This window comes from Antechinus flavipes, chromosome 6, assembly GCF_016432865.1.
Source record: "Antechinus flavipes isolate AdamAnt ecotype Samford, QLD, Australia chromosome 6, AdamAnt_v2, whole genome shotgun sequence".
NCBI classification, from domain to species: Eukaryota; Metazoa; Chordata; class Mammalia; order Dasyuromorphia; family Dasyuridae; genus Antechinus; species Antechinus flavipes.
Genome location: NC_067403.1, coordinates 39,521,827 through 39,547,544, shown reverse-complemented (window position 1 = coordinate 39,547,544; position 25,718 = coordinate 39,521,827). Strand labels below are relative to the sequence as shown.

The window sequence follows — 25,718 nt, the reverse complement described above, 5'->3', positions numbered from 1 at the left end:
GTCATACAATTCATTTAATAAAGGCATTATCACTCTCCAATCCAGATAAAAGAGATCAGAGAACGTGACCTCCATTTTTGTTGGCTTCTAGGTACCAAACCATGCTAGATTGTTGGCATGGAGAGCCCAAGCAGAGACCCACATTTTCAGAACTTGTGGAGCATTTGGGGAATTTGCTACAAGCCAGTGCTCAACAGGTACGTCATCATGTTTCTAAAAATGCCCGAATCTAGGGCATAAAACCTGACAGAAACACAAACATTTATTTTTAAAAATAGACTTTTATTAATACTTTGGTTTTTCCATTGCCTAGATCTCCCCTTGTCCCTCTCTCTCCCCTATGGGAAGCCCGTATAAACCCAGACTTTTAAGAGTGAAAGAAGGCAAGGGAACTCTTCTTTTCCCCATTTCTCTCTCTCTGCCGGAGCATCATTAAGCAACAGAAAACCCATGATCTTCGCATCCCTTCTAAGCTTGAAGATCTCACAACCTCATGATTCCATGACCCAAGGATATTTTGGTTCTTTCCCAGAAGTTCTTGAGACTTGAGAATAGGCTTCCAAAAGTTAGTGGCTTTTACCATCAGAAATTCCTTTCTGTTTCCAGACCATGTATCCTGCTAAGTCTGAGGCCTGTTAATCTCCACTTTTATCTTCTATTAAGCATTGAAGATAGATGACTCAAAGTTAGCAGTTTATTAATAATTTCTTCAAGAATTTATTGGCAAATTTTGCTTTGTTTCTTGATCAAAGAAGCTCATTTTTTTCTTTTCAAAGGACCTTTCTAGCTATTTCTTTGCTCATCCTTTTGTTTGCTTTTCTTTGAATTCTCTTTAATTGTTCCAAAGTCTTCTTAAAGCAGGGAGACTGAAGCTGGTTTCAATATTCTACTAAGGATATGATCACTGTTGAGATCCATCAAATTCAAGTTTGTATTAAGTGCCTACTGTGTGCAGAGCACTGGGTGATCTATGAAGAGATTACTTCTCACCTCTTGCATATCATTTGCCCATATCCCAAGATTGTGTTACTTTAATAAAATGGCAGCATTGTTTTATTGATTCAAATTCTATTTGTGTTCCATTATGACTCCCATTTTTTTCCTATTGTTCTTGTCCCGATCCAATTTTTAAAAATTTTGAATGTGCCACACAACCGTGTAACTATCCCTACTGTGTATAATCCTAATTTTGACAGATGATTTAATTATATCTTTTAAAATTTTACATTCTCTTGTCAGAGCAATATAACCTGAGCTATGAAATCTACCATGGCTATATTATGTGTGTGTTCTTAGTTAAAAGAATTTTAATGCATAGAATCTATAACAATAACATTCCTCTTTGTCTATATTGTTACAGGATGGTAAAGACTACATTGTCCTTCCTATATCAGAATCGTTGAGCATGGAAGAGGATTCTGGACTCTCTTTGCCGACCTCACCTGTTTCCTGTATGGAGGAAGAGGAAGTGTGTGATCCTAAATTCCATTATGACAACCCAGCAGGAATTAGGTACTGTATCTGGTGAATATCCCACTGGGGCCTCCAGACAATCCCAGGGGGTGTGTGGAAAATGCAAGGAAGGCCTTTCAGCTGCTGCATTCCATTTCCAAGTTCCCACATTTAACCTTGGCCGTGGGGCTAATAATAAAGCAGTAGTACCTCTTTAAGAGGGCCTTTACAAGCTCTTCCCCAAGTCTTGAATTCCTGTTTCAGCCTCAGTCCTTTGTCCCCTTCCAGGATCCCAGGCCCTGCAGCTGCAACAGCTGGAATGTCACTGGTGGTGGATTAAAATGAAAACTATATTTTTACTCTCCCCTCTGATATGTTGATGGATTAGGAAATGGCTCATGAGGGAAAGGTTAATATGCATCCATGGGTGCCTGTTTTATGAAATTTAATTTAGATAAAGCACATGATAGAATACTGGGGAGTAGAATTCTGAAGTGGAAAGGATGTCTCGTATCCTTGCAGGTCTTTCCCAAGTCTGATTTTTAGCATTTTTTTTTATATTTAGTATTTATATTTTTATTATCTTTGGAAATGGGACTGAAAATCTTTGGGTAAATCTTAGTCCTTTTTTTTTTTTTTCTTTTTTCAATTGTTAGGGCAAATTCTCCCCATTGTACAGAAATGAAAAATGATGGACCTTGGGAACAGGGTGAAAATGTAGTGTGACAGAGCTGTCATTCAGAGGAGGAAACAGGGTAGAGCTTTTAGAGGAGAGTCAGAATGCCTCTTTTCACTTCAGTGGCAAGAATTGGGGAAGATGATCCCCAAAGAAAAGGCTCATGAAGATGTGGGAAGAGGCAAGAAGTTAGTGTTGCAACAATACTAGTGTTCCAAAGCAAAAAAGTGCTCAGGTTCTGCTGGCCTATTGTTAATCACTGATACTTAGAAAGGACCGGGAGCCTTACAAAGCAGTTTATCTGCTCATTGGAGCCTGCCAACAACCGTGTGAAGTAGTACCACCTCATTTTTTGGATCTGAACCCATAAAATGAATCCATTTTCTGAATCTCTTGATTTAGAATCATTAAGAGACTTGCTTATGATCACATAGCTAGTGAGCCATTTCCCCCACCCCTCTGAAAGGACATTGAAAGGACATGTGTTATTTCATGGTCATGAGTATATTCTCTCTCTTTCTCTCTCTCTTTAAATATGACCAAAAGGAATGAGAATTCAACTTATTCTTTCTTAGCTCAGTGTGCAGCTTTGCATATGGTTTTACAATAGAGAGGAAATCACATTTGAGGGGAAGCGCCAAATGTGCTGTTGGTTGATCGGATGTAAAATGGGGCTGCTAACATTTATATACAGAATCATGGAAAAATGTGACATGACAGTCTCCCAGCAGACTTAGTTCCCATTTTCTGCCTGAAGGCTTTCTTATACTCTTTCCATCCCATTCTTCCTGTTATCTTAAAAGCCAAAAAGAAACAGAATCCTTCAAGTAGATTTTCTTTCTATATCTCAGTCCTGAGGTATATTTTCTTTTCTTTTCTTTTCTTTTCTTTTCTTTTCTTTTCTTTTCTTTTCTTTTCTTTTCTTTTCTTTTCTTTTCTTTTCTTTTCTTTTCTTTCTTTTCTTTTCTTTTCTTTTCTTTTCTTTTCTTTTTTTTCTTTTCTTTCTTTCTTTCTTTCTTTCTTTCTTTCTTTCTTTTTTCTTTCTTTCTTTCTTTCTTTCTTTCTTTCTTTCTTCTTTCTTTCTTTCTTTCTTTCTTTCTTTCTTTCTTTCTCTCTTTCTCTCTCTCTCTTTTTCTTTTCTTTTTTTCCTTTCATTTTCTTTCTTTCTTTAAAAGAACCCCAAAAGCAATTTTTTCAATCTTCTGCATGGAAGTAATGCAAAACCAAAACCAGCTGCAAACTCAGCAGAGTTCATTGGACACAAGAAAGAGCATATAAACTAGGTTCTTCTCCCTTGACTTTATCAGGACAAGTGGAAGGGAGAATCTAGTTCTTAGAATTCACTGGCAACTTTCCTCTAGTCCAGGCTGATGTCCTAGCTAGGCAGGAGGTGAATGAGAAATTAGTCAGTTGTTTCCTTCTAGGCTAATTCCTTTACATTGAAATTTCTTAAGAACAGGGATTATGTCTTGCTTTTGAAGTGAGTGATGATCTCGAATTTTATTTTTTAATTGATTATAAATAAATAACCATTTCCCAGTGATCAGTGGTATAGCCATAATTAGTGGCTTATGGGAGTTATTGGTATAAGTCATTAGAGATCAGTTTCTCTGGACCATTCCTATTGCCCAAAGACAGGGAATGACTTGCATCATAAAGAAAACGACAAAGTTAGAATTTTAATCTAGATCCCTTGTTCCCCAATCCAGAGATTTTTTAGCAACATCTTGGCATTTGTTAGTTAATTGACTATGCTCTCTATTTTTTCTCTCCATTTTTCATCCTCTGAAACCTTTCAAAAATTCAAAAACAAGAGTGATGTTACATCTAGAATCACTAGAATGTCTAGGATTTGGAGTAGAAGAGGTTACTCACTGGGAGAAAATGGTCTGCTTTTCTCCCTCTTTGCTATGTGCAGGGATTTCCTTGTGTTTTCTTGATGGTGGGCAGGGAACATTTTTTGTCAGTCTCCACTCACTGCAGATAATACACACTTGGGAGAGTATTTACAAGGGGATAAGAATCCTATTCTCTCAGTAGAACAGGAAAGTCAGTTAAGGACCTCTTATTTGCATTCTGGGAAACTATAGCTCCCTTCCTAACTTGAAGGAAGCAAACAAGCTTTTTTGTTTATGGAGCATCTTTCTTCCCAAGAGCTCCTCATGCCTAAAAATCCCATCCACTCTTATCTTCTTGCTTGAGAGTGTTGCAACAACCCTATTGTTCCAAACCAAAACTAATTAGTGCTCAGGTTAAGGTTCTTCCCAGCCTCCAGTGCTTTGTTTTGTAAGGCTACCTTTCACTTTATTTGTATTTATCTTGTGGGTTTTTTTTTTTAAAACTTGTTTACATAGTTTATTTTCCCCATTAGAATGTAAGCTCCTTGATGCTAGGGATTTTAGAAAAAGCATGTATTTCCAGAACTTAACATAGAACTAGACATATAAAAAGTATCTGATTCATTACTTATATCTTTAAAGTATCTCTGTGAGGTAGGAGGGGCAGCTCAGTTTAAAAATGGAGAAAATAAAGCAAGAAGGGTATGTCCCTATGTATGTGTATGCACAGGCGTGTGTGTGTGTGTGTGTGTGTGTGTGTGTGTGTATTTGTATTGGATTATTAGTCTGGCAAGAATCGGACCGAGCACACAAATGAAGATAAGGGGATTTTAGGTTTCTTGCTGTATTTCCTAGCCCTTCAGTATGACTTACAGGTGTTTCCTCCAACCCGATGTATCATTGAACTGTTAGACATTATTTGGAAAAAGAAATACTAGGGGATGGCTAAAAACAAGAATAATGTTCAAGAAAGAAGTCCCATAAAGGCAGGAAGTAGAACTGGAGGGGGCTGATTACTTAGCTTGCTGCTGTTTGCTTTAGTCTAGCTCTCGACCTCAGAAATATAACCCAAAGAAACAGAGATTCATCCAAACCACTTGGTTTTTATTATACTTTTAAATGTACTTTGCAGGAAATTAAATTTCTAACATTTGCTAGGAGAAGACGTTTCTTTGCTATTATTGTTGTTTCCATAGTTTTGTTATGTGTCTTTTTTTTTTAACAGAAAATGTTTTGAAGGTCTTTATTAGTCTTGTGGTTAAAAGATAATGAATATAAATATTACTTATGACACTGAAAGTCAAGGAAATCACCCCTAAACTATAAATATTTGTTCTTCTACAGTCAGTATCTGCAAAGCAGCAAGAGGAAAAGCCGATCAGTGAGTGTAAAAACATTCGAAGACATCCCATTGGAACCAGAAATAAAAGTAATCCCAGATGTAAGTATGGCTTTTAAAAACAGCTTTAATCAATAATACATGAGATGAAACTTCAGGTAGATAAATATTGGTTTAGGTATTCATGCTCTGGGACTCTACTCTGCTGCTCTCCTTGGAGTCCATAGGCAATAGGGCAGCCTTTTAATGGGGGATAATCTTATAACAAGATCTTTTTTAGTTCTTCAGTTGTATCTTCTTGGCAGGGCTATACGATAGATTAGCTTGTTTTATCCATAATTCTACAATAAATCAAGTAGTATTGCAGTGAGCTACTTCTTCCTGATAGACTGGGGAATATGCTTTCCTTAAGCAAAAGGGATAGAAATCACTCAATTTCTCTGTCTTGTATCTGGGGTTAAGTTTATTCTCAGTTGAAGGAAATGATTCCCTCCCTGGCCACCCACCCACCCAACACTTACACACACACACACATACATACCATGGATGGTACACAAGTTGGTGGTCCTAGATCCCAACTATGGCTCTTTGATCTTGCTTTTTTAAAATATTAAGGGGGCATGGGGGAAGGGGGCTGCAGAGACTGCCACCCAGAGAAATGCTTTCTTCATCTATAAAAAGACTATGAAGCAATAAATTGTAAGCTAGACTAGGCTCTGACTTCTGGGCTTCTAAAGATTAGAATTCTGCAGAGGGTTGGTATCATGTGGGTGCCAGATACAAGCTCTGCCATCTTTAAATAATTGGTCAACAATTGCCCTTAATCAAAGGCTGGCATTTCCTTGTCTTCTTAAAGGACAACCAGACTGACAGTGGAATGGTTCTTGCATCAGAAGAACTGAAGACGCTGGAGACCAGTTCCAAACTGGCACCCCCATTTAGGTAAGGCTCTGCAAGATGAAAGAAAATGGGCAAAAACGTTTGGACTTGCGATTTAAATCAAAATGATTGTTTAAATCAAAATGGTGTGTCAAAATAGATGACCTTAGTTGTATCATTTAGGACATACTCACTGGCGGTGGTTTAAGGTAAACCAAATCAGAAAGTCAGACTTTGAGCTTAAAAGGAATTGGACAAACTGGTATTTTGTAAGTTTTCATGAGAATTTGTGGGTGAACTCTTTGTCGGAGGGGCAGAAGCTTTTGTTATAAGATACTTTATCTTTTGGCTCCAGGCATTTTTAAAAATAAGCTTTCCCTCATGTCTGGGATGTTCTTCTTCCTCTGCTCTGAATACTGATTTCCCTGGCTTCCTTGAAGTCCCAACTATAATCCTATTTCCTATAGGAAGCCTTCTCTAAACTCTTAATTCCAGTGCCTTCTTCTGTAAATTATTTCCTAAGGGACTATAGAGATTACCTTAATTCAATTCTCTCATTTTGTCTTTGTGGAAGCTGATGGTCAGAGAGAGAAAAATCACTCTTTAAGATCACATTGTTAATTACCTAACAGTAGGAATTTCAATCCAGATCTTCTGATGCCAAAAGATATTCTCTCTCCACTGCTAAGATGACTAAAGTGGAGATAACTAAGTGGAAGTGGGAAGAGGAGCTATCAGACAATATGGATGTGGTCAAATGAGGCAATTTTAATCCGATTAAAATTTTTATAGTTATCAAGATTTTATTTAACCTGCCCATGAATTATTTTCTGTGTACATTTAATAAACAGTGTACATATTACCCTGCGTGGATTTGGTGTACAAGTTGAGATATATTAAAAACTGGTTGAGTGTATTGATTTTGTAGGTTTCAGGTAGTAAGAAAAAATTAATTTATTTTTAAATGAGTCAGTAGGTATTTGTGTTCACTCTGTCCAGGGTACTCCACCTTAAACAAAATATATAGGCAATAATTACAATACTATTCCTCTCTTTGCAAAATAGTTCACCATAATACTCAAATAGTAAATAGTAAACTACTGTGATTCAGGGTAGACAAATTTAACTTGCTTATAATTAGTTTAACCCAACTGTGGTTTAAAATAGAATATTAATGATTGAAATGGACCCCAAAAGAACCATTAAAAAGACCATCGTGATGCCATTAGGTGTCAGTGATGAAGTTAAAAGCCTGTTAAATATGAGTCTTTCTGACACCAGTATGATTTCATTGGGGGAGAGGATGTGGGGCTCCTGAGAAGATTGCAGATAATAGATTTTTGGAATAATTTTTTCTGGAGTATACCAACCTAGGCAATATATGTAGATGTTATAAAATCCTTATGTGATATTTCATATTTATATAAATATATATATATATAATATATATATATATAATATATATATATATATATTATATATATATATAATATATATATATATAACTTTGGATGTCCAAATAATAGAAAAACTGCAAATGATATAATGAAAGTGCAATTCATCATATTTTAATTCAATAAGATTTACATTTCTAAGTTCCACTATATCTGCCATGTTCCATGAGTCCAATTCATTAAGGATGTTTTCTGGTTGCTGCTGAGTGAGTCATCTCTTTGGTTCCTCTAAAGAATGTGGTTTCAATGAGTCAATAGCAGTTCTGACATGGCTTCAATTGTAGGCGTATTTAAGATTATTAATGCTTCAAGTTGCACAAGGATTTTATTAACATCATTTACATGTCTTCCAATCCCCTCTTTGTGAGTGTAAGGGGAATGCAAATAAACTTTCAGAGGATCCTGATCACTTTTAAGATCAGGAAAGAGCCCCCTTAGCTTGAACAATTATCTCATAAATAGCTGGTCAATCAGTAAGGTCATCAACATGTTCCATTGGCAGAAACCTTTACATCCTTCTGGATAAATGTCTTTCATCTAATCTAGTGCTTGAAAGACTGGGGTCTGAATAAGAGCTTATCACTGACAACCAAATTCATGCTGGTACCTGAAAATAATCATTATTCCAAGCAACCTGATATGTTGATTAGCAACAGAGAGAGATAGGGATGGGTACCATTGCTCTCTAGGGAGATTACAAGGCCCCATGTGGTTAGGGTTGGGAATAAGGGAACAACCTTCATTTGATCTGCTCACTTGGTCATCCTTTCTTCCCTAGTGCACTAATGCCCAGTAAAAGCAAAGAGTCTGTGACATCTGAAGCTTCGAACCAGACCAGCGGTTACCAGTCAGGGTATCATTCTGACGATACAGACACCACTGTTTATTTGAGTGAAGAGACAGAACTTTTAAATCCTGGGGAAAGTGAGCCTCAGTCCTGCAGTGCACACACACTTCAACCTGACTCTTGGATGCCGTTAAACTCACCTCCTGTTTAAAGCCAAGGAGTTGCCTCCGTCCCTCCACAACTGGAAAGGTTTGTCCTGCAGAGACCCTGCTCAGAGATTGAATGCTTTTGTTTCCCTATAAAGGAGACAGCACATTTTTGATCCTTGTACAAAAAAGAGAGGACTTCAGTTACCGGGAAGCCAGTCAGACTGTAGTAAATGGCAAAGAAGTTGGTGACTCAACAATGAATGTTTTGAAGGCACATTGTCTACCTTAGCCTTATCTTCTCTCTTCATTCATTTCTTCAAAAAGCATTTATGAAGTCTCTGCTTTGTGATCAGCTTTGGCCAATGCAATTGAAGTAGAAGAAATGGTCCCTGTCCTCAAGGAACTTGCAAAATGACTTGGGGAATTAAGATACATGTATGACATGACCAGGGAATAATTCAAGGCATTACAAGAGTTATAGAACTTTGGGGAAATGAAATGTTATGGTGGATTGCATGTAGTCTGAAAGTTTTATGGGAAAGATGGGTCTCAAACTGAGCCTTAGAGAAGTAGATGATGATATTAAATTGTTTCAAATAGATATGGGAGCCCCTACATGAAACCGATTGACAAGAAGCTGGCAGGGAGATTTGCTACAAATTTTACAACAAATTTCAAGACCTCAGATGAGGGTATTGTGATTAGTGAGTGGAGGCTTCATTCTAAACCGTGCTAAACGAGAATCCCTTATGCTGTTTCCTACTGTGCTAAATGAGAGATCCTTCTGGATCTTTATGTAGTTCCAGGCGGAATTAACTCCAGGAAGGAAAAAATATGACTCTAGTTCCTTGTCTCCTAGATTAATCTTTTATTCAGAATACCACAAAGAAAGGGAAACTTTCAGGCTGAAGCTCCCAGATATTTATAAGACTTCAGACCCAGAATCCTTTGTACTCTTGTTGGTCTTTCCCTGGAAGAAGAGCACATGTGGCTTTATGAGAACTGTTCTTGTTAAGGACTAAACATTATTAGACTCGAGGCAGTACCATGAAGGAAGAAATTTGTTTTTCCATTTCCCTCCAATATCTTCGTTCTTTGGCCACTTCTGCTCCAGGGACAATGGACTTAGATTTGTTCATTGTTTGCCAAGCTTCCAACTTATGTTTTTGTAGCCAGAGTTCTAATAGCATCCACTGTACATTTAAATTTTTTAACATATGAAGCTATTTCTACTGAATTTCTGCCTTCTTATCCCTTTTCTTAAAAAAAAAAAAAGAAAAGAAAAGAAAAATGTATTTTTTGTACCATAGTGTGAAATTCTGGGAACTATGACTATAAAACATGATACGGCAATACAGTATTTATATAGCCTGTTTATGTAGAAACAAATGTAATATATTAAAATATGTTCTATATAAGGAATTTTGTACTATTCATGTTTTTATATCTGTGTTATGCAGAATGTCAAGGAGGACAATGTTTTTTAGAAATTGATGTCATTTTATTAAAAAAAAAAGATTGGTCCCTTTGCAAAGCTTCAGACTATACCTATTATTTTAGAATCCATTCATGCTATCAAATTTAAGGCTACCATATTGAATTTTTACTTCTTTTTTTTTACACCTTTTGTAATTTATGCCATCATATGACATGTAACTAATTCTGAATAATGGCATAGAATAGGGTCATAAAATCGTTAAGTTGGAAGGGGCTCCATCTACTCTATCCCAGGCCCAAAGCATGGATCCTGCCAACATCTCAACAAGTGGCCATTCCATGTTCTGCCAGAAAATCCCCAGTGTCAGGGACTTCTACCTGCTAAAATACTCCATTCTATTTTTGGATCGCTCTAAGAATTATGAATTATTTTTATATCAAGCTAAGATCAATTCATTCCAACAGGATTGTATTAAGCTTCTATTATAGGACAGGGCATTGTACTACACACCAGGGATATGAAGGAAGGAATAAGCATTTATTAAGTACCTACTCTGTGCAAAACACTTTATAAATATTATTTAATTTGATTCTCACAACAACTCTGGCAGGTAGGTGCTATTATTATCACCATGAAGAAAAATGAGCTTAAGAAATGTTAAGTGATGTTTGCTATCTGAGGTTAGATTTGAATTCAGGTTTTCCTGACTCCAGTAGTCTATCTACTGCATTACCTACTTACCATTCACTCTTGGCTACAGCAGGTGGGAAACTGGGCCATGGTTTAAAGCCAAAGTAATTTTCCAGATTTGGAAAGGAAAGAGCTATTTAAGGGATGGAGTCCAAGGGTCTTAACTCCCTTCCCCCACCTCCCAGCAATTTCCTCTCCACTTGGCTCCAATTGTCCAGCCTGGACACTAACTTAATGTGTGACAAACAGTACAATCCATAGCTACCTCTGCTTTTTCTAAGGGAAAATAAAGCTAGATTTTTATCTGAAAATAATTTAGATACTGACAGTTCTAAAAGCAGACAAAGCTTTGAGTTGGGCTATTTTCTTCTTTTAAATTAAGAGCATCTAGGAATGGCACATATCCTGCACCCATTGCCTCTTTTATCTCCATTTTTTCTCAAGAATGGGGGTACACTGAAAATGGCGACCTTCTCTGAACCATAGTTGGAATACTGTTTGTTGGTTTTGGTGCCTCGTGTGAGAAAGGATATTGTTAATCAGGAAATTATCCCAAATGGGGGTGGGTTTCCAATCCATGCCATATGAAGATTAGATAAAAGTATAAAGGATATTTAATCAAGAGAATAAAAGATTCAGGAGTGACAGAGAGCAATCTTTGGGCTAAAATATAGAAGAAAGATTAGATTTGGTTTTTTTGATCTCAAAGGATAGAATTGGGATACTAAGAGTACAGAACCAGTAGAGATTTCCAAGATCATCTATTCTGACCCTTTGATTTTACAGATGGGGAAACTGACATCCAAAAAAATTAAATACTCAATGTCACATAGTTAGTAAGATAGAGCCTCACCCCATTGAGTCATGCTATAACTCATGAAAACTCCAAAGAGATGAAATTAGATTTGGTGTTAAAAAAAAAAAAAACTTTCTAACAGTGAGAGCTATCCCAAAATGGCCTTAGAAAGCACAGGGCTTCCTCTTTCTTCAGCTCATCCCACTAAGGCTGGGTGGCCATTTGTCATGTGCATTGCAGAAGGGATTCCTTTGGAGGTATCAGCTGGATGGGATGGCCTCTGGGGCTCCTTTCAAATCTGAATTTTTTTTTATTCTATTTCTCCGAAAGAGGGGGAAAAATACATGGAATATAACACTGGTTGTGAATCCAAAGGATCTGGGTTTTAGTCCCAATTCAGTTACAAACTTGCCATGTGACTTTAGGCAAATCACTTCCTGGACTAAAGGTTCTTATCTGTCAAAGGAGGATTGACCCATATGGGCTGAAGATCCCTTCCAGCTCTAAAATTCTGTGGCCTTGTGACTAAAGAATCTGTTTTGGCCCAAGTGAGGGAGGGGATATCAAAAACATGTTTCAGACATTGATATTCTCTTAGACAGAATGGAAATTTCTTCTTCCCTGTTCTCTTGCTCTGCTGTACTCCATTGCATCCTAAAGTCCATCTAGTTGTTAAGGATTAGGTTTTTAACTGAAGTATTACATTCACAACTCAAAAAAAAAGTGCATTAGATTTCATGTGGTCCAGAGATTGGAGTCCTAGATCCCTTTCATCCTTTGAAATTGTATATGGACGCCCAACTTAAATCACTTTCCAGTGCCTCCCTTCCCTTCTTAATAAGGTAGAGCTGCTAACACTGATTTCTCTTAGTAAGGGTGGGGAGCTTAGCTCAGTTACAAATTAGGAAGCTGGAGATGCTGGCAGGCTAGATACAGTCAGGATTTAAAGCCAATTTCCCTGACTCCAAATCCAATACTCTGTCCCTGCCATCCTAGACATACTGTCTTTCCTAGACTATAAGTTCCAAAGAGGCAGAAACTGAAAGAGAGTCATACTTGAAAGCTGGAGGGAACCTCAGAAATCCCACCCCCTCATTTTACAAAAACTGAGGTTCAGTAAATTGACTTGCCTAAACTCACTCAAGGGCACCATACATGGAAGGTTGCCACCCACCTCCCATGCCAGTGGGATTCTGCTCCAAGACCATGTCCAGTGTCAGGCTGGTCCCTGTTGTGGGTCAACCAAGGCACCTCTACCTCCTGACCCCATATCTCCATCTGTTCCTGCCAGTCCAGAGATGAGCCTCCTTGAATGTTACAGAACCCAGCAACAGCATCTGCCAAGGAGGACCTTAAACGGTATACTCTCATGCTTCCCTCAAGGAACTCATCTCTGATTGCTCCAATCCTGCCTGGCTCACTCTGTAGTGATTTTCTCTTCCTTTACACTCACCTCCTCACAGTGACCCTGAATCCCTGGCTGCCAGTAGGTGAATCCTCAGTCCCCATGCTAGACTTGCTGCCCCTAATGCACATCCACCTTAACTCAACCACTCCCACTCCCCACCAAAAAAAAAAAAAAAAAATCCTACTTTGTAATGACTGCGTATTTAAAATCAGCCAGAGTCAGGAATTCAGGTTAAGGGAAAAATCTTCAATCTTTATTGAAGTGAAGAGGTGAATAAGGATTGCGATAGCAATATGGGCAGCTGCGACAGGAAGCCAGCTAACAGAGGGAGATCTGAGCTGAAAGGTCGTCGCAATGGCAAAAGCAAGCAGTCGCTCCTTCCCCTTCCTTTTCCCCTCCCCTGCCTCCACCCACCAAAATCGTCGTTTCCTATACAAAACATCAGGACTTGCACGAAGAGTGGGTGGGGGCCATTCTTTCTCCAAGCTTATATATTAATAGAGTATGGTCCAATTACTATTTAGCCTCATGTGCTTGGGACCTCAGTGTATCAACTCAAGCCTCAGCCCATTACACTACTCCATATGGGCAGACTCTATCTCTGGTCTCTGAGATGCTTGATCCACATGAAAAAACTTTCATCTTAAACTTCTTTATTGCTCCTGCCATCTTTTGGGCCTCCTTGAGATTTAGTTCACTCCTTTCTCCCCATTGCTCCTTCCAAACTCTTCCTATAGTCACTTTCATTGAGCTACTTCTCCTCCTTTGAAATTCATGATATCCAAATTTATCACTCATTCTGAATATTGGCCACTCTTATCTCTAGGTCACCCTTTCTCCCCAGGATGTCTCCTTCCTCCAATGAGCTCAGCGTCTAGCGCAAAGTCTTTCTCTCTTTCAAAAAAATTTTAATTGCCTTTTATGATCCCAGTCTTTTATTATTCCATCATTCTCTCTGCCTTATGCCCACAACCCTGTTCTTCATTCTCATCATGATCACCATCCCCTCTCTCCCTCAGTTCTTTCCTAAGCCATCACATTAGTTTTGGCTCCTCCATCTTTCCTTCCCTATTCCAAGCCCACGATATTATTATTAGATCTTCAAGTCTAATTGCCTCCTTGTCCTATTGCCAGCCATGCCTTAGCAAGCCCCATATCCTGATTACTCCCGCTATTTTTCCCTTTCTTCCAACTCAAACAATGTTGAACGGAGTGGGACGCTATCATGGATCTCTTGCACCTCTTTCCCCTTCTTGCTCTCTATGACTAGCTCCACTGTCCTGTAGCTCCAAATGCACCGTGATATTCCCTTCTTTGACTACATGACTCTGTACTGGCCATGTCCCAGACCTAGAATGCACTGGCCCTTCATCTCTGCCTCAGTTCCCAGAAGACTCAACTTAAACTCCATCTTCTGTAGGAGATTGGTACCACCCCCAACAACTAATGACTCTCCCCTTCAGATAATTTTCCAACCATTCATTTGTTTTTATCCATACCTGGCCATTGGCATGTTGTCTCCCCCATTAAAATGAAGGCTTCTGGAGGACAGAGACTGGATTTTTATTTTTATTTTTTATTTTTTGGTATCTCCAAAGCTTAGTGCCATTCCTGGCACATGATAAGTACTTAATAAATGCTTGTTGACTGACAGGAAGAATCCAAAGTCAGACTTAAATCCAAGTCCTCTGACTCCATAAACCATGCTCTGTTTATTGAACACAGTACTATCCTTAGGCTCACAGATTTGACAGCTGGAAGAAACTTTAGAGATTATCTCAGCACCCACACCCACTTTCTAGATGAAAAAACTTAAGGTTAGAGAGGTTGTGTTTAGCCCAGGATTACATAAGTAATCTTCTAGCTCCATTTCCATTGAATTTTATTGGCTTGTTTTAAATCTGTGTGTTTTTTTCTGTTTTATTGTATTTATTTAATATTTTCTCCAGTTAACATTCAAAACAAAACAAAAATTTATTTATTTATTTATTTTGCTGAGGCAATTGGAGTTGTGACTTGCCCAGGCAGCTAGGAAGTGTCATCGGAGACCAAATTAGAACTCAGGTTCTCCTGACTTCAGGACTAGTGCTACTATTAATTGCTCCTACATTTATTTTTAAAACTTTTTGAGTTCTAGATTCTCGCCCTTAAATTTTCATGTTTTCAGTAGTGCATAGTTAGTTAAACTGTTTGTTGGACTAAAAATGTACCCAAAGTCTTAGGGTCTCCATGTGGATACTTTCCCTTCTAACAGCTAATGGCACAGTGGACGAAGTGCTGGGCCTGGAAGCAGAAAGATCTGAGTTCAGATGTGTCATTTGTGTGTCCCCAGGCAAATCACTCAACTGCTGCCAAGTCTTAGTTCCTCTACTGTAAAATGAGAATAATGTTAGTATCTCATTTCTTGCAGGGCTGCTTCCAACATCAAATGAGCTAATATTTGTAAAGTGTTTAGCACATAATACTGAGTCCCTTAGTACATAGTATCTTACTTAGGATATACTATGTAAATGCTCATCCGTTTCCTCTTCCCAAGTACATAGTATCTTACTTAGTAGATACTGTGTAAATGTTTGTGCCCTTCCTTTTCCTCTTCTCAGTCAATCAAGAAACAGAGCCAAACACTGCGTTAACTCTGGGGGGCACAAAAAGAGGCAAGAGACCAAGGAGGTAATAGGAGGAAATTAAGAGAGGGAAAGCATTAGGCTTGGGGAAGGCTTCTAGGAAAAGATGGGGGTTTTAGTTCAGAGTTTTCAGAAGCCAGGGAGCTCAGTGATCAGAGCAGAGGAAGGAGAGCTGTGGGGGACAGCCAGAAAAAATGCCCAGAGCTGAGAGAGGGGGGTGTCCTGTTCATGGGACAGCCCGAGGCCAGAGTTACTAGACTGAAGAGTATGAGTTTATTAGGAAGGTGGAGCTATGCTATGAGGAGGGGGCTAGGTTCTAAAGGGCTTTACATGCCAGTTGGGATTTTGTATTTGCTCCTGGAGGCAAGAGAGAGGCAATAGGTTACTGAGTACAAAGGGGTAGGGAGCAGGAAAATAACCATGATCAAATAGTCACTTTAAGGAAAATCATTTTAATGGCTTAATAGAGCATCTAGCACCATGGAAAGAAGGTAGCCGGGATCCCAGGAGATCCCAAGATAAGGGAAGAAGTGCCAAGGATCCGGGATCAGTGCCTATTTACCAAACCCCTGAACTCTTTCTTTGGCCGGGGTGTGGGCAGTCAGGCAGCTGACTGAGGATTCTGGGTAGGTGTTGTCGATCTCCAGGTCCTCTGCCCATGACAGGTTTATGAAGGATACAAGACAGCTTAGGCAGATGCCCCCTCCCCCTTGGCTTTGGGCTCCCTCTGCCTGCTAGCACTGTTCCAAGTTAGGAAGCAGGCCTTGGACCCCCTCCCCTTTGCATTTCAGCCTGATTAGGTCCCAGAAGGCTTCCCCGGGGTCATTTGGAAACTTAGCAGGGCTTCTCCAACATATGGTGCTGATAAGGATCTCCCTGTTTGAGATAAGGAGCTGTTTAATGGAATCTGAGGAAGCTGGAGTTTGGTCGCCATAAAGCTGTACAATGTAAAGCATGATCCCGACACAGATGTAATTAACTGTTAAGCATATTAGGTGCCTGAGGAAGGCTGTTCTGTAACTCATAAATTACTAGCAGGCTACCTTCAGTGAGGCAGGAAGGGGGCAGGTATCTTTGGCTTCCAGCTGGGCACAATGACAGCTTAGGATGAATAAGGAGGCTGGATTGGGGTTCACTTTCATCAGGTCTTCCTCCTCCCCCCTAAATCGGACCCCGGGAGCCACAGAACTATGCTAGAGGTCTTGCCCACTCCTCTTCATTTGTTTTCCCCATACCATGGAGGAACGGAGGGCAAAGGAGAGGACGAAAGGTGGCTTGGAAAAACAATCTGACCTACCCTCTAAAAGAAGCTTAGAGAGCTGGGAGGCACCTTGGAGGCCAGCTAATACAAGTGTCCTGCTCCGAAGGGGAGAGTGGGGCAGGTGGCTTTGCCCAGTCCTCCTTCACTGAAATCCCATTCGCTTGCATGCATGGTGTCACCTCCCTGATGTCATGAACCTCTTGAAGAATGAAGGACAAACAACAATAACTCACTTTGTAAATAAGAAAACAGAGTAGTTAGGGGCAGCTAGGTGGAGCAGTGGATAGAGTACCAGCCCTGAAGTCAGGAGGACCTGAGTTCAAATCTAGTCTCAGACACTTAACATTTCCTAGTTATGTGCAAGTCACTTAACCCCAACTGCAAAAGAGAGAAATGAAGAAAAAAAAAACAAAGAAAAAGGAAGGAAAAAGGAAATCCTCAAGATGTGATCTGGCCCGAACAAGAGTTCAATAGAATTATCTCCTCCCTAGTCCTAAATACTATCCCTCTCTTAATTCAGTCTAAGATCACAATAGCTTTTTTAGATGCCATATATTGCTGATTCATATTCATTTCAATTTGATAATCAATTTTAATTTTTAATTGACAAAGTTTGTTTTTATCTATTTTATTCAAGATTCCATCCCCCTTTTCTTCTCTTTCATAGATCCTTAAAACAACAACAAAAAAAAATAATAATAATAAAAGAAGGAAAAAAAACCCTCATTTTATTTTTTTGTTTTGTTTTTTGGTGAAGCAATTGGGGTTAAAAAAAAAAACTTGCCTAGGGTCACATAGCTTGCAAGAAAACTCTACCATTTGAAAAAAAAATCCACACATCACCTCTGCAAAGAAGAGAAGGTGCATTTTTTCTTCTTTTTCTTTTCCAGGTTAAGCTTGGTCATTATAATTTCACAGAATTCAGGGTGAAGTTTTTGTTCTTCTTTCCATATACATTGTTGTCATCATTATATATTGTTTTCCTGATTTTTTTTTTACTGTACTCTGAATGAATTCGTAGAAATTCCTCTGCTTCTCTGTATTCTTCATCATTTCTTTTGACATATTAATATTTCATTGAATTTGGACAACACAATCTCTTTTAGCCTAAACTGATGGAAATCTATTTTACCTCCCTCTCCAAATGTTTGTTCCCATAAAAAACTGCTGCTAAAATATATTTATTTCTATATATAAGATTTTTCTTTCTATCCTTGACCTTTTAAAGCGATATGCTTAGCAATGGAGACTCTGGGTCAAAGGATATAGACATCTTAATCACTTTCTTATCAGAGGGCTAAATTATTTTCCCAAATGGTTGGATTAATTGGTAGCTTTACTAGCAAGTTTTAAATTCATTGACACTTATCTATTGTGGAATAATCTTGGTCTTAGATAGTTTTTGTTAATTTTCTATATATCTTGTATATCAGGGAAATTTGATTAAAATATTTTTTCCTAGTTGTTAGTTTTCCTTCATATGCTAGCTGCTTAGATTTTGTCAGTATAAAACCTTTTTAATTTCACATAACTGAAGTGATCTATTTATCTTTTTTATTTTCTCTATTATTTATTTGATTAAGAACTCTCTCTCTAACCATATCTGTTCTAGTTCTAGTCTTTTATTTATGGCATAAGCATTAATATTCAGGTCATGTATTAATTTTATTTTGATAAATAGCATAAAATATTGATCTAAACCTAGTGTTTTCCAGTTCTTCCAGAAATTCTTTCAACAACCATTTACTACATATCTACTATATGAAAGAAGTGCACTAAATGCTGAGAATACAGAGAAAAAAATAAAATTAGAATTTCTGTCCTAAGCAGCTTAATTTTTTTGAAATTGTTACACGACTCATAGTTAGGAAAGTCTACCTTACTCTGAACCAAAATATTTGCAGTGGTGATCTTAATTTTTCCTTCTGGGACCAAGTAGCATAAATCTGATCCTTTGTCCATATGACAACCACTCTCCCATCATCCCCCAAGTCATTTTTGAAGAAATTTTAATCTTAATTAATTTCATTATTTTTCACTTTTTATCTGGGAGCTGAGAAGTGAATCAAATGTTGTATTACTTAAGACAAGTGTCTAACAATTTTGAGTTTATTATACTCTTATTAAATCTATTTACAGATTAGATTTATTACGACCTTGAAGATTGAATGATAAAATAAACCATTGGCTCTAAAAAAAAAAAAAACCAGAATGTGGCTGATGGGAAGAGTCTAGAACCAGTGGTTTAAATGTCCTAGACTGAGTCCAAGTATTATAGAAGCAGGGTGGAATACTGAGTGATTGACACTTTGCTTATAGGACATACCACTTTTCCCTTCTCTATGTGTGAAAGGACAATAAGACACAAATGCATATAAATATGCACCTATTGCCCCAACTTATGGTCAATATAGTGACAACATGCACAATGACATAATGTTGCAATCTTGAGAATATAGGATGAAGCTTAACATATTACAACATAATGCAGAATTTCATTGAGATGACTCAGATTTAACATAAGGCTTAGTCATTTTTCTTAGAAATAAGACACTCTTGAATGGAGATTCAAGGGAGCATTCTCAGACTGCCTGACTCTTTCCTTAATCCTACACAAACCCTACAAAACAATAGATTTTCATTTCCCTCTGGAATATAATACTTTGGTTCTAAAAAAAAAATTAGCCTGTAAGACCTTATTTTCCTCATCAACTGTTCTCATTGTCTTATGACTAGAGAGATCAAGATAGCTGGGTTCTAGTCTGCCCCCCAAAAAAAACCCTTTGTGAGCTTGGGCAATAATAATAAATAATAATAAATCATATTTAAAGGGTTTTTTTTAATGTTTAGAGAGCACTTTATTCATAACAACCATGTGAAATAGACAGTGCCTTTTTCAGTGGGATAAATCCATAAATTCTAGCACCCTAAGACCAATAAATCTAGCACCAATATGTTGAACCCCTTTGGAGGTGGGAGATGGAGATGGGGCAGGCTAACTAAGAAGAGCCAGTTAGGTTCCTGTAAGAAGTGGAGCAGGTCAAAGCTTTTGTGCTGTAAAAAGATCTTAGCTCAGTCCTTCTAATCTAGGTGAGATATGGAAACTTAATGAAAGAGAGAAAATTATAAGAAAAATTACTGAATTGTTCAAATTGTTCTTTGATCCATGATCTCACTTTTAAGTATATATTGACAGATATTCATTATTAATGGACAGATATTCATGAAGTAATGGAATGCATAATCCTCCCCACAGACACACACACACACATTTTTGAAGAGGACTGATATTAGGAGTGATGTCTTGACTTGCACATGAATTGGATTTAAATGAGATAGAGTTGCACAAAGTGATCAGCATCACTTTCTTTTCCTGAATCATTGAAGTCCAGTGACAAGACAAAAGTCAGGGTGACTGGTGATGATTCAGGATGCAGTGGATGGCTTTAGTGTCTTCAGTGCTTGACCAAGTTCTATGTGCTTCTCGGCATTTCCTTCCTAGCTATTGGAACAAATTGTTCTCATCCGTCCATTCTGTTGGAGAAAGTCCTAACACGTTTAGGGTAGACACTCCCCTAATTTTCTGACAGGTTTTAGACCTGTCACTTACCCTCAACCTGGTTTAGCCTGTCTGCCGAGAGAAAGTTTATGGGGAGTGGCTCACTGTGCATGCTATAGCTTATGGAGCCACTGAGTGAATCAGGTCAACACCAAAGGTGGATAAGTAGCCCTGAAAAGAGTTCAGCAAACTCTCACTCCAGAAATGCTAAACCTCTTGAATAACTAAACTCAAAGAAAGGATCTATTTCAAAATAGTCATAACAATATTTTTTATGGAAGCAAAAAAAAATAAAACTCAAAATCAAGGTTTGAAGTGCATACTATTTATTGGGAAATGGCTAAGGCAGCTTTTGCATATGGAAGTAATGGAATGCAACTGTGACAAAATAAATAATGAGTATGAGGAATTCCGAGAAACATGGGAAGAACTAGATAAACTGATGTAGAATGAAGTAAGAACCAGCATAACATCATGCATGATCATAACAACATAAAGGAAAAGAACACTAAAAGACTAAACAAACAAACAAACAAAACAATCACCACTAAAAGACAAAAACAAAAACAAAAACACTAAAATTCATTTCAATGACCCATTCTGGCCACAGTATTGGAGGCAGACAGGTGAGAAAACCCACGTCCCTCTTCACGTCCCTCTTCTTGGGAGAGAAATGGAGGCGCCATGAGTTTGGAATGTTATTACATGGTTCTTTTGTGTTGGTTTTAATTATTTTTCTATATTACAAGAAAGGATTTGGGGGGAGGTGTATATATATAGATTCAGAGGGCTGAAATATCAAAACCAAAAAATGTCTTTAAAACTTAAAGCAGATTTTTAAAAATTAATTAAGATAGCTCTATTCGAGAAGCTCCTCCAAGAAACAGAAGGTTCTGTGGCAGGCTGACTAGTTACCAAGGCTGTCTAGCCTTGTTGTACTGAGTCAAACCATGTTGCCCTGAATATATCTTATCAAATGCCATGTAGTGACTTAAGACAGTCCAGTATTTAAAGAAAGGGGGTGAGGGAGAGAGAGAGAGAGAGAGAGAGAGAGAGAGAGAGAGAGAGAGAGAGAGAGAGAGAGAGATCCCCCCCTCAAAAAAAAAATCTCCTAAATGCTGTAGTGTTCATTTCCAGAGACATCCAGGCAGAGATAACTTCCCAACAGGAATAGTGTGGGTGCACTTAGGAGAAGTTTTACCTAAAGGCAAAATTATAATCACAGAGCGATCTTTACATTTTCTGATAAAGCCCCAGGCCAGGCAACAGCAGCTCAACATTACATTTGAATTAAGTACTAAAAGCAACAGGGAAGCCAGAGATAAACCCCCACAATTATTAACTTACCCGCTGGTTAACGGCATGAAAATGATCGCCATCGATGTGAGGACCACGTTCCCACAGTAATCCTACCGTCTTGCTGATCTGGCTTATTAAGTTTTATTGGCAGCTTACTGTTGGACTTAATCATGCGAACAGTGCAAAAAAAAAAAAAAAAAAAAAAAGATCGTGCTGGAAGGTAGATACACTCTGATTTGAGGGCTTTATAAGGCACAGAGAAAACTTGGATGGGTTGAGTTGGTTTACCCTCATTATAATGGCCCATCATAGGCAGACTTGTCTTGGACGTGTTCTTACCTGGTTCTCCCATTGACTGCAAAAACCTAGTGCTTGGTTGAGGTTGAGAGCTATGAAAAATTGACCACAACATGCAAGGTCTCAAGGAAACAAGAGTGCACTTCATGAGAAGAATGAAATAGTGGGACCCTGAGAAAATGAATCTTCTGTTCCTTCTATTTCTGGGAATTTGCTGATTAGAAGACTCCCAAGGGTGTTAGCTGCAAGTGTCACCTGGAAGGTCCTTAATTCACTTTGAGCTTTGGGAGCCCCAATAAACAGACCCATCTCAACTTCTCAGGCAAGAGTGGCCTTATGAGTAAGGGGCCACTTATATGATATGATTTGCAAACTGCAAAGAAGACTCCCTTCTCCAAAACAGCTCCCATAGGCATCTCAAAACATCTTAAACTCCACCATTAGAAAGATGCATTCCTCTGGGCCAAGATGGTTTTCAGACTTTCAGAGTCTCCTATTAAATACACATTCTCCTGGGGAAGGTAATACCGTAAACCATTATCAGCTAATACCTCAGCAGGGATTAGTTTATCATTTACTTTCTAAACAACATTCTGCCAGACTAAGATGTCTGTGTGTGTGTGTGTGTGTGTGCGTGTGTGTGTATCTGTATGAAAAAAAAAAAAAAAAACATTGGATTGGGTTCAAATCCCAGATATGCTTCTTGCTACTGCATGACCTTGAGCAAAGCAACTGATTTCTCTGAGCCTCAGTTTCCTCAACTATAAAATGAAGGGGTTATATGGAATAACATTTAAAGTCTCTTTCAGTTGTAAACCCATGCTTCTGTGTGTTACAGGATAGAAGAGTGTTGGTTAGTGAGATGGAAAAAACCACTGCTCAATAATAAATTAAGACTATCGATAAAATAATTTTAAAATAAAAAATCAACCAATGTAAGATTTCCTGGACCCAGAACAAAAAATGACATAAGGAACTTTTCCTTATAATTTGTGAAATACTGTTTTATTTTATATTTGTTACTATTTTAAGGAATCTGTGACTTTATCTATGTGGGTATTTCCTTCATTGGTTCAGACTGAAATCCATCTATGCCTTTGGCTTCTGTTTGGACCCTGTTTGCACCTTTCCTTTTAGGTTGCCATTTTCTGGGTACCAAAGCAGTACATGGGTTTATCCATCAACTGTCCATTACTCAAGTCTAAGAGTTCTAAACTTGGAATCTATAAATTTGTTTTAAATAGATATTTTGTGTGTTTCAATATAATTAGTTTCCTTTGTAATCCTGCACATTTTATTTTATAATTTAAAAGCAGTATTTTAGTGAGGGACATAGGCCTGATCAGGCTGCTTAAGATCCCTGACACAAAAATGATCAGAACTCCTGCTGGATACTTGATTCCCCATCTCCTGTTCTAGACATCTATTTCTTCAATATCTTTTACTCTGCTTTTTTGTTCACAACACCTCATTGGTAGAATGCTGAAGTCTATGCCTTTTTCACCAGCTTTGGGTATGTAATAATTTAAATCTTTTGAAGATTATGGTACTCTATATCTCCAGTTATATAACATGCTTTGAAAACTACTAGTGTTAAAAAGACAGATTGTTGTCCTTGTTTAGTTTAATTCTTAGAGTCGTTAAAAGGAAGCTACAGTTTCATAAATGCAATCTACCCTAATTTTCTACACCTTTGCCTCTGGACTTCATTTATTATCCCTCTTCAGTTTTTTTTTTTTACCCAAAAGACATTCACTGACCAATCAGATATATGGTTTGTCCATCTGATATAATAGTCCATGCAATAGGCATCCTTCATCCACTTTGTTTTTCTTGTGTGGATATTTAGGTTGAACCTTTGACTGTCTATTATTCCTATTCAGGCTCTACAGTAAGAACTTGAAGGAATAAACCACAATGTTATCATTAAATAGGAACGTCTCCCCATCTCTGCTCACTTTGGACTCTTGTATGCGTCCTATAATAGGACAAATGCCTTTGGAAAGTATATAACCGCTGTTTCACACCTTACCTGATATTGATAAGAGAGGATTGTTGAATCAAGTTATTTACAGACATTACTGTATCAAGGATTCTTTCTTGATCTCACATTGAAAAACTTTAAAAAACAAGATTTGAGGAGAATTTCATCACTCTGGATACTCCTTTCTCTCATTGCATATTGTAATTTAACTGTAATTTATTAGGGTGTGTGTGTGCGTGTGTGTGTGTGTGTGTGTGTGTGTGTGTGTGTGTGTGAAACAGAGAGAGAGAGAAAAAAAGAGAGAGTTGCTATATTTGGAAATTTTACCACCCTGGTGACGTGCCTCTCTAGGCTGGGCTTTAGGAAATAAGGGGGAAGCTTTTAAAATATTCTACTTAAATATGGAAAATACCATCACAGCTCCATTATTTTATGCTTGCCTACCTTTTTTTTCTTCCACTAAATTTCTCTGTCACATGATCTCTCAGTGCTCCAAGGTAACTCCCTAAAATCATCACTTGTGCAACAGTTTCGATGGGCTTTGGTAGAGGGAATTTCCTTATGGAGCACTTACCTCATCAAGGAAATCATTGATTTTTCCCCTAAAGATTTGTTCTCTCTCTTTTAAAGTTCCATTCTCATGGAAAATTGTTTCAATTTATTTTTAATTCAATTTTATTTTATTTTTCATTCTAAACTCTCTCCTTCCCTGCCCCTCCATCACCCAATGAGAAGTCAAGAAAAATGAAACCCAAATCACAGAATTTTTGGATTCTCAGTCATCATGTAGCCTCATCTGTGCCTTAACAAGAATCCCAAATACAGCATTTCTAAGCAGTCCATCTGCCTCTAAAGATCTCCAGTGAAGTGGAACCTGCAACTCTTCCAACACCACCCATTGTGCTTTGGGATAGCTCTAATTTTTAGTGAGATTTTCTTTTTTAATAAACCTCCGTCTTTTTCTCTCTGATTTCTAACCACAGTAGAATCTAGAGTTGAAAAGAACCTTAGAAATTCATCTGGGAGAATTCTTTCATTTTACAGATAAGGAAGCTATTTGGAGATGAGGTGACTTTTCTGTAGCAGAGAGATGAGACCTGTCTTTTTAAAGGTTCTGCCAGTGGAGGCAAAACTTAGCAGGTCCTACCAGATCTGCTAACAGACCTGCTGTGTTTTTCATCTGAGGACGGGCCTGGATAAAGTCAAAGAAGCTCACCATTAGGAGACTGGCCATCGTGTGATGAATATTGTTTGCTCGCAGCAGCTCATAAAAACTGTTTACTTGGGGTTGTGACCTGAATCTGTGGAAGATGTACCAACACAGATGAAATTATTGATCTTTTGAACTTTTGAGATATTAGAACAGTTTCACTGAGAGCTGTACCAACACTGATGAAATTACTAAGCTAGCCAAAAAAATAAAAATGTATATTCTAAGATTTAAAAATTAACAGAACCATCTCATGGTGAGTAAGGAAATGGGGGATTCTCTTCTGCACTTCTCTATCATTTTCTTCCTTATGCTGCCAAAGGCTGTGGGTCCCCTCTTCTGGTCACGTCCCATGGCCTCTCATTAGGCAATCATTTCTATTCCAAGTCTCAGAGTCAGTGGGTCAGAGCTCTGGAATTGGGCAGAGACAGAGAGAAGAGAAAGATCACAGACTTCAACTCTTCCGCTCAATCAGCCTTTCTTGGGCACCAATTAAATGCCAGGCATTGTGCTAAGCACTAAGGACCCAAATAGAAAAATGTTTGTCTCCTCATAAGCTTATTTTCTACTTGAAGAAA

The 25,718-nt window shown here is 38.1% G+C and overlaps 1 protein-coding gene across 1 annotated transcript in view; it reads left to right on the top strand.

The window, feature by feature from the left end:
* The window catches only part of KDR (kinase insert domain receptor), a 45,823-nt gene extending 35,715 nt beyond the window's left edge, over positions 1–10,108 (top strand). The window contains exons 26-30 of the mRNA XM_051964132.1: positions 92–197; positions 1,361–1,512; positions 5,311–5,407; positions 6,162–6,247; positions 8,417–10,108. Coding sequence (XP_051820092.1) covers positions 92–197; positions 1,361–1,512; positions 5,311–5,407; positions 6,162–6,247; positions 8,417–8,636 — 661 coding nt within the window. The 3' untranslated portion in view covers positions 8,637–10,108. The remainder of the gene's footprint in view (positions 1–91; positions 198–1,360; positions 1,513–5,310; positions 5,408–6,161; positions 6,248–8,416) is intronic.
* The last annotated feature ends 15,610 nt before the right edge of the window (positions 10,109–25,718 follow it).